This window comes from Prosopis cineraria, unplaced genomic scaffold (genome assembly GCF_029017545.1).
Source record: "Prosopis cineraria cultivar Desert tree isolate PC_DT_omini unplaced genomic scaffold, ASM2901754v1 PC3, whole genome shotgun sequence".
Classification (NCBI taxonomy): Eukaryota; Viridiplantae; Streptophyta; class Magnoliopsida; order Fabales; family Fabaceae; genus Prosopis; species Prosopis cineraria.
Window position 1 is genome coordinate 12790862 of NW_026555334.1, and position 10117 is coordinate 12800978.

The 10117-nt window shown below is 25.9% G+C and overlaps 1 protein-coding gene across 1 annotated transcript; it reads right to left on the reverse strand.

The window, feature by feature from the left end:
* Positions 1–243: 243 nt before the first annotated feature.
* LOC129304392 (heat stress transcription factor B-2a-like) lies at positions 244–3988 on the reverse strand. Its single transcript, XM_054944028.1, has 2 exons — positions 3624–3988; positions 244–812 (listed from the first exon to the last, which is right to left on the reverse strand). Exons 1-2 carry the CDS (start codon positions 3924–3926, stop codon positions 507–509), a joined length of 609 nt encoding a protein of 202 aa, XP_054800003.1. The 5' UTR covers positions 3927–3988; the 3' UTR covers positions 244–506.
* Between the last annotated feature and the right edge of the window lie 6129 nt (positions 3989–10117).

Here is a 10117-nt window from a genome sequence, read left to right on the forward strand (position 1 = left end):
CTGCCACAACATTGAGAATGGGCAAGCTATTAAGGAATTCATCGAGACCTTCAAAAATTGCATTTCCTTCTAGCTTAGCCACTGCTTCCAGAATTGTTTAATATATTTAACATTCTCATCTTTGCCAGAATGAACTCAAGTTTCAAGATTTGAAATTATCTGGGATATGAGGGTCAGAGATCATCAACAATGATTTGTTTGAGCGAGTGGCGATGATACTTGTCTTGAAATCTCATGTTCAAATCTTACAATATGCAATTGCATTAAATGAAAATGTCAAAGACATTCTCGAGGTATTTACAAAAATAGAGTCAGTAATAATAATCCCATACAATAGGAATTCAAATTAGTTTGAACAGGTGGTGATAATATAATACTTTAAGGTTTTTTAAGGTACTGATCCCGTGATAAAATAAAACAAAAAAGTAGATGTTAAAGGGGGGAAAAAAAAAGAAGGCAAGTCAGAGATGAGAAGAAAGGGAGAGTATTTTAGAATGTTAGATGAATTAACTAGATTGGGGCATATAGTGAGAGAGGCATTGCAAAAGCCTGGTTTGTAATTGTTTGAAGTGAGCAATCTGTGATTGCAGATGCTGGTTCTGCTTCTTCAGGTCTTGGTTCTCCTGCACCATCAATTCCTCATTTCGCAATTCTTGATTATTATTGCTTTCCTCTGAAGAAGACTTCAAGTACGAAGGGAACACACTCGGCTCGCACTTCTTCCTCGTGATCTCCGCCAGCAACTTCTTGCAACCCCTCTGAAATTTCTCCTGCTTGAATTCCCATCTCTTTGATGATACTTTCTTAAATCCCTGTAATTTATAATCATGGAAGGTCACCACTTGATTATTTATAATTCAGCCTCTGATTTTTGTGACTCAATTTTAAATTTTAGAAGTCGTTGTGATTCTTTCATCTATATATATATATATATATATATAAAGAAGTACTATTTTGATTCATAATTATTTTTTTAAGATTAATAAGAAAAAGGAAAAATCACAATCAAGAATCACTGAAGACAATTAATTAAGTTGCAAAATTAAATGATTTTAATATTACTTTGCAAGACTAACAAACTTAAATTGAATTAAAATTTGTTATGAAAAAATAAAATTACCCATCATGTGTGTATGCGTATGTGTATATATATATATACACACACTCTTCTAACAACTTCTCATTTAAAAAAATATATCATTTTTATTTTAACAGCAATTAATTTTTCTTATTAATAACTCTAAATACTTGACTTGATAGTGAAAAGAGACAAGTACTGTAATTTGTCATACAAATCCCTATTTAAAAAAAATTATATTTCTATTTTAACAATAATCAATTCTTTTATTAATAATTTTAAAAAATTAACTTGATACTGAAAGGAACAAATGTTATGATTTGATGAATAAGTCTTTATTTAAAAAAAAATTTACATTATTATTTTAATAACAATTAATTCTTTCATTAACAATTATAAAATATTAACTTGGTAGAAAAAAATTGTTGTAACGTGATGAAAAAGTTTTTATTTAAGAAAAAAGTTTTATTTTTATTTTAACAATAATCAATTCTCCCATTGCAAAAATATTCATCGAGGATAATTTTATTTTTTTATAATAAATTTTAATTATATTTAGATTCTTTGATCCTACATTATAATATTAGAATCATTTGATCTTATGGTATAATTAATTGTCTTCAATGGTTGATTGTAATTTTTTTAAAGAAAAAAAACATGTTTTTGTCATTACGAGATGACAAATTAAACTGCAATTATATATTTGACCATTGTGACGTGCTGATCTAAATCATTATTAAAAAGTCAAAAATGATCATTCCTCAATTTGTCGAGCCATTCGGCATCAATTGAGCAATTTCTGTAAATCTTTCTTTGTAAATCAAATAGACAAATGTCATCATTCAGGTAAAAAAAATAAAATCCTATAGAAACGTAAAAAGCACAAATCGCTAAATGTCAAACCCTTTCTTTATGCGTAACAAAGGTTAAAAACATGGACATTTTTCGTAAGAACATTTTTATTTGTGCACGATCACATTCATTTAATATTATTAATTTTTTATTAATATTAATATAAAATATATCACACATCTTACAAATATATATATTTGGTTGGAGAGACTTCTCATTGGTTAGACAAAAATGGAGGGAATGAGTACGTCAGACTGAAGGCTTATTTGGTCTACAAAGGCGAAGGGAAGGGACAGATTTAAATATTATCTTTTTTAATTTGATAATTAAATATACAGTAAAATACTTTGACTTTCTCTCTATCTTACCTTAATTATAATTACTTCTCTTCTATTTTTAAAATCTATGTGAACTTTCCTAATATCAGTAATTACAAAACATAAACTTCCCTTCTATTTTTAATATTTTATTTTTAATTTTTATCCACTTAATCTTATTTGACTATTAAGTCACATATTTTACCAAAATACTCCTCTTTAAATATATATTGTCAAAAAATTATTCAAATTATCCAAAAAAATTAAGGCATAAATTGTTTATTTTCATTATTTTAAAATTTTCATTATTTAATTGTATTAATTTAGTAATTTTTAAAAAAATTAAATACATAAATTGGTTAAAATAATATCCAAACCCCTAGTTCAAAAAACTTAAGAAATATTTTAATAAAAAATAAATGAAATAATAATTGAATATAATAAATTACTTAATATAATTTATGTTTATTTTTTAATTCCATTAATTTTAGCATAAAATTTTTAAATTATTTATTTAAATATTGAAAATATTAATTATTTAAATTTTTTTAAAATTAGGAGAGTGGGTAAATTATTAGATCATCAGCACAAATTAATAATTTTAAAAATTTTAACGTAATTGCAAATAAAAAATTAAAAATTTTAAAAATTTTAATTTAATATTCCTAATTCAGGATTGGACAAAAGTGTAAGTTTTAAAACTAAAGAAAATGTGTCTATAATGTTCATAAAATGGAAAGGAAGTCGCTATATTTTACTCTAAAATATATTATACGTTGTATATGAATTTCAAAGTCAGTATAAAATATAAAAATTTTAGTACCTTTTTGGTGGTAGGAAAGAAATAGAATAAAATGTATGAATAAAAAATATATATAATAAACTAAGATAAGGTAATAGATTGATAGAGAAATGAAAAATGATTGGGATATGTGATAGAGAAACTAGATCAGAGTTTGACAGGTATAATAAAACGAAGAATTAAAATTGACATAAATAGAGTTGTTTATTCTTATTCTCACTTATCTATATCATTCAATAACTCTCCCTCTCTCTATTATTCTTTCATTTCTTTCAATTCATAATTTTATTTTAATTCATTTTATTCTCAATAATTAACCTAATTATTTCATTCCATTTTATTTCTTTTTAACAAGGGCTAGCCATTAATTAGCAAAACACATGAATCATATATACTTGTGAACAATATGTAATGAAATGTAAATCTTAGTTTAATAAATTAAGTAGTAAAAACAAAATTTATTTATCACAATTCAGATACCAAATGATTCCTCAGATCTAGCTCGAGACATAAATTATTAATTCATATTTAAGAAGAGAGAGAATGAAATTGTTAAAGAAAGAACATGACTTACGTAGGTGTTCAATTGGCGGATGAAACTAGAGAAGTTATTGTGCTTGAAGTATCTGGGCAAGATCATCTCTGAGAATTCTGCTGGACGCCACACAACAAAACCATCTCCTTCCTCGTTCCACGTCACCACCGATCTCTTCCTCTCTTCTGCTTCTCCGCCTTCTTCCACCAAATCATACGTCTTCACCAGAAACGGCGCCACGCACCGCCCCCTCGGTGACTGGCCGCTGCCGCTGCCGGAGGCCGAGGAGGCCGCAGCGGCCGTGTTGTTGTTGAGCTTGAGCTTCGTCGATCTTTCTGCCATGTATATATAGCTAGCTCTTCATTTGTGCCGTCCAAACAGGTCCTTGTTCCCTGCCATGTGCTTATATACTACTTCTGGTGTCCTCGGTGGTAGATGAAAAACTAGCTATCTAGTGCCGTGTTTGGTTGGTAGGACTGTTTTCTTTTTTCTTTTTTTTTTTAATTTCTTTTTTGTCTTCTAATTGATTATTCTCCAAATTTCTTTTTGCTTTCTCCAGCTTTCTTTCACTTTCTGTTCCGTGCAAGTCCATGTAGAATAGGAGGATGACCCACACTTATTGAAAATTTTTTTTTGGGTTTAGTATAATAATGTGCTTTTAATTTAATTATACTTTTGATGAGTTAGGTAATTGTTTTTTTAAAATTATACATTCTTTTTATATTTATTTTTGTTTAATAGAGTGTCTCAATTAAAAAAAATTAATTACATGACTTAATTAAAGTTATTTTAAAAAATTATTAATTACGTCTTGAAAGAGTCCAAATATATTTTTTTTTAACATGATATTTAAGAAAATGTCTTATGATACTGAAGAGATAGAGTATTTTTATATATTTTTTTTAATGAATTAGAAGGGTTTGAATCATTGACCCAACCCAAGCTTGCTATATAATTTAATCTTTTTTTTTCAATATATAAGTTAATCATCAGTGGCAGTTTTGATATTTATTTAATTTTAATCTAACTGATTTTGTTCAAAAAAAATTAATCTAACTGATATAAGAAATATTTCTATTTTTAAATTAAAAGGGGCTAAACCAATTCCTGTGAGATTGACAACCCACCAGGCCACCACGACCGTCCATATAAGACAATTGCTTTGCCACTAGGTCAGTGCATATTTTTAATTTCAACTTGAGCCATCATTTTTAATATATCTATTAAAAAAATTTACATTTCTGTACTTTACTTGTTTTTAAAATAAGAAATATAAACTCTATGCCATTGAATATGGGATCCAAATTAGGTATGCTTTGAGAAGAATTAATATATATGACAAAATTTAATGTTTGTGTGTTGTGCTTTGGAAGAGAAAAGGCAGGGGTGTGATGTTTTTATATTAGTCAGAATTAGGAAGTTTCTTGATAATATATGCCGTGTGATAGCTTGTGTTCAACGTGTTTGACCTTTGAATAAAGACCAATAACAATAGTTTGTGTGAATGCTGTTTAAGTTATGTGTGTGGGATGAAATCATTTCATTCATAAATATTAGAATTAAAGAGCATTTTTATTTTTAAATTATTTGCTCCAAAGTGCAGGGATGGATCTAGAAACAATGGTGTGGGAGGCTAAAATGCAAACTTGCATAATAGTGGGGAAAAATTACTTTTAGCATTTTTACAAGTAAAAATCAAGTAAATTGTGCAAAAACTTTGCCACATCTTGTCCCTCTAAATACGTCACTGCAAAAGAGTCTAATATTTTAAACTTATATATAATACAATTTTATCCAATAATATTTGAAAATGATAAAGTGAATATTTTGTTATTAAAAATTTAACTTTGACCATTAATTAATTTAAAAAATTATTAAAAAACCAAAAATTACAAAAAAAGATTCAAAAAATTGTAAAAAAGTACTCTGTAAAAAAATTAATATCAATTAAGTTTCCTAAATTAAAAAAAAATATAATATTTTTAATTATTCATTGGTATTATTGCTGGTAGTTGTGGCTCATTAATTACCAAATAGCATAATATTTATAGGGGACTTAATTTACATTATTTTTATAGGGTACTTATGGATAATTTTTTGGACATTTTTCTTTAATTTTTAAGTTATTTTTATAATTTTTTGAGTCACTTAATGTTGAAAGTTAATTTTTTAAGAGCAAAGCGTCCAATGCACTATTTTTAAATGTTGAATTATAAAGTTGAATTACATGTAAGCTTACAATACCAATATATCTATTGAAGAAATGAAGGGTGGTAAAATTTTTGGATAATTATTTAATTGCCTTAGCTTGTTATTTGCATACATCACCAATAAATTTAATATTGAAAGTTATTCATGGGGATGAAGTAAAATCAATAATTCAACACTTCATCTGACAATGTTAAGTAATAATAAAAGTTATAAAGAGCTTGTTTGGTTTCTGTTTTTAACAATTATTTTGCAAAATAATTTTGTAAACCATTTTTCAAAATAAAATAAAAAATAATTTTTTGATTGTATTAATTTAAAATTTAATTTTATAATTAAAAATTAGCCGATAGTGGTAGTCGCTAGTAGTTAATGATGGTGACTTATGATAGTAATTAACCAATGAGACTAATGTTTTTAATAATAAAATATAATGCATTTTGAAAAAAAAATGAAAACAGTTTTAAGATGTTTTATTTTTTTTAAAATAAAAAATGATAATAATTTTAAAAATAATTAAATTCAAAATATTTTTTAAATAAGTTTTTTATTTTTTAAAAAAAACGACAAAAATATTTTTCAAAATAGAAACCTAACATGCATTAATTTAACTTTTAAAGTTTTATTTTTTTTTATTTACATGTGTTACATCTATACTAAAAAACACTCCTCAGCTTATCCTTTGTCCCCCTCCCCCCCCCCCAACACACACACACACACACACATGCAAGTTATTAACGTGAATATTGAATCTGGATTTCTTGAAAAGCATATAATGTTGAAATTGGTTGTTCTTGAACAATCCAATTCACGTTCAAACTATATAATCAATTGCAACCGACTTCATAACCATAAATAAAGTCACATATCAACTTAGAATAATATAAGAAATTGAATGCAAAAGCATACCTAAATATATCATTTTGATTCGATCTCTAATTCCCGAATGTACGGATGTGTTTTCCAAATTGTCATCAGAGGGAATTTCCGAAATGTCTGAAAGATGGGAATAAAGAATATTTCTAGCCAACGGCCAACTCAATAACCAACTCCTATTTATAGATTTAAATTCATAATATTTACAATCTGACCCATCAACAAATTACAAAATTCACGTCAATCTCTACTTGATATTAATTCCATGGCAGTAGTTACACGCATAAGTTTCAAAACTTCAATATGATCTGAATATATAACTTTATTTAAGCTCAATTAAATAACGACTACATATTTTTAATACTCCTTCCATTAAAAATACAAGGCATTTTTTAAAAAAGTTGTATATTTAAAAATATAAGTCATTTTTAAGTCTTTCAAGATGTAATCATTATCTTTTTTTTCAAAATACCTTGATTGATGATAACTTTATATTTATTATAAAGTAGTTAATAGGGGTAAATATAAAAAGATAGGGTTATTTGAAAGTTGGTAAGAACTTTATTAAGAGGTAATATTTAATTAAAAATATCTTATATTTTTTAATAAAGAGAGTATTTACATTCTTAGTTAATATATATGTTGAATTTTTTCTTGATATATAATTCATCCAAAAAAAAAAAGGAAGAAGAATGAATGAATGAGAGGTACATCTTAAATATTAAAATAATAACTGTTGAGTTCCTGAAAAATTTTTTAAAAATAAATTAAAAATATTAATTTAAATAATTATAAATTTAAAAATTTTAATTGCAAATAAGAATTTTAATTTTAAAAATAATTTTTAAATTATAATAAAAATTTTTATTTATAATTATTTAAATTAATATTTATAATTATTTTTTTACTTACACGAAAAAATTGCATGCGATCCTTCGTATGGGGCCCATTCCGAAGCTGTTCCCCGAATTTAATTACTTCACGTGAACACTGGTGAGGTGTCAGCTGGTTGTTTTGTTATTTATTGTACTTGTTAGTTGTTTCCACACCTTTGGTTATTTTCTTGTGCCACCACGTTTTAATTCTTGCTCTAATGTACAGTTGTGCCATGTTCTATCCTGCTTTTCCCTGCGTCTTTGATTTTTCTCACGCGTGCTGTAAGTATCATGCTTTAATTTTTCTTGTGCCACCTAGAGTTGGTAAATGGGCTCGGTATTTATGGACTTAGGTGCTAAAATTTAGTTATCTCAATTTTATCTTAAAATTAAAGTCCGGCCCTTATTTATAGGGCTCAGGCCAGACCCATAAGCCCGAATAAGAATAAAATAAAATAAAATAAAATTTAACATTAAAATTTATTTAGAATATTTTAAAATTTAACATATATCAAATCAAAGTCTCATATAATCTAAAAAATGAACAAAAAATTTAAAAATCCAAATAAGATGAAGGCAAACATCATCATCAATCCTAATCAAGATCTCCCTCATTATCATCCATAAATAAAATATTAAAACCCTCAGATGTAGGTCTACTTGTGAAAGATGGAGGCGGAGGCTCAATATTAATTATTTCTGCAGCTTCTTCATCATCACCTGCAATAATTATTAATTAAATTATTTTATTATCAAATATATATCTATACATATATCACAAAATAAAATATAAAAATTACTATAAAATGGCACAAAACAATTCAACCAATTGCTGGTACAAAATACAAATCAATGTTTGCACATTATCTGAAAAGAGGTAAAAAAAATACTTTGTACATAGTAAAACGGGCTTTACGGGCCGCCCGAGCCCGAGCCCGTTTTTCTAGAGTTTAAAAGGGCCGAGCTTCGAAGCCCGGTTACCCTAAAAAATGCCAAATTTTTAAGCCCGAACTCTTATTAAAACGGGCTTAAACGGGCGGCCCGTCAAGCCCGACCCTTATTCTCGACTCTAATTTTTTTATTATTTGAGAGTTTTATAATTAAAAAAATGATTTTATATGAACATTATTTAAGAATTATTATAAAATAAAATGGATTGAATGGAAGGGTTTAAACTTGTTTCTTTCAAAATTATTTATATGATTAAATTTAAAAAAATAATAATTCTCATTAAATAATTATATTGGCAGAAATCAAACTTTGCTTTGTTTGAACATGTGCAATTTTTTTTTACATTTTAAATTTTTTATGAATAATATTTATCTTATGACATTATTTTTTGTTCACTGTTATCATAAATTATATTATTTTTGTGATCTTTTATACACTTTTTATCATTATAATTTTTTAAATCTATTTCACAATTTTAATTTTATTTTTATCAGTTATTATTCATTTGAACTTTTATATTTTTATCAGTTATTATTCATTTGAACTTTTAAAAAATTATTATAATATTAGTTTTATGAAGAATATATTTTAAATAATAATAATAATAATATAATAATAATTTTTAAGGAAAAAAATTTTTATATATTTTTTTAAAAAATACTTGCTAAAATATTTTTGTGTCAATTAGGCCAACCTGATGCCCAGCTACACATTGGGCTGGGTATAGGGTAGGGGTGATACTTGGTTTGACCTTGCTCATATGCAACCCTAACAAGAGACGAGAGAGGTGGCTGAAGAATAAAAATAATATATAAGTTTTTTTATTAAGATAGGAGGTTGGGGATAATTTTATAAATAAAATAATTATATTGTGTCACTTCATCCTTGACCTCCCAATGTAGGGTGACAAAAAATATTGAGTTATGGATGGCAAAGGAGGGCTTTAGAGACTCTCTCTTACCATTCCATCCTTCTTTAAAAAAAAAATCATAAACAATAATTTAGGTCTTTTAATCATCCCACTCTATTTCATTCTTCTCTAAAAAAATCTCTCAAGCATAATGTAAGTGTTATATGTTATCAAATCACTTTTAAATTATGAGTTGAAGAGTGACTTTAAAATTATTTTTGAAATTTTTTTTATAATTTTTTAATTAATTAATGATTAAAATTAATATTTGTTAATAGTAGAGATAAGATTATACCGTTTTCAAAACTAATTTTGATTTTAAAAATATTTTTTAAATATTAGCATTATCATAAGCATTTCTGTTGCCATCATTATCATAAGCATTGTCAATAATATTTCATAAACAATTGCGTCCGTGTGTCTTTTGATATGATTTAATACTTCTATTATAGTTTTAATTTCTTTTAATAAAACACTTTTCTCTCCACTTTTTTTTTCTGAAAACAAGTCAAAATCATTGAAATTTAAATTTTTAATTTAATATGTGATCTTATTATTATCATTTTTATCAAAATCTCTAATATCACCCCTTATTATAGATGTTGCTAGTGATTAAAAAAATATATACTCCATCTATTCAAAAATATAAAGTATTTTTAACCAAATCTCACCTTCTAATAAAGTAGTTACCTACTTTTAAATTAACCATAAAT

What these genes read in the sequence shown, in the direction of transcription:
- LOC129304392 (XM_054944028.1), bottom strand. Translation starts at nt 3,926, where the DNA reads ATGGCAGAAAGATCGACGAAGCTCAAGCTCAACAACAACACGGCCGCT. An exon ending in TCCGCCAATTGAACACCTAC is followed by an intron (nt 813 to 3,623) that starts GTAAGTCATGTT and finishes TATAAATTACAG; the next exon opens with GGATTTAAGAAAGTATCATC.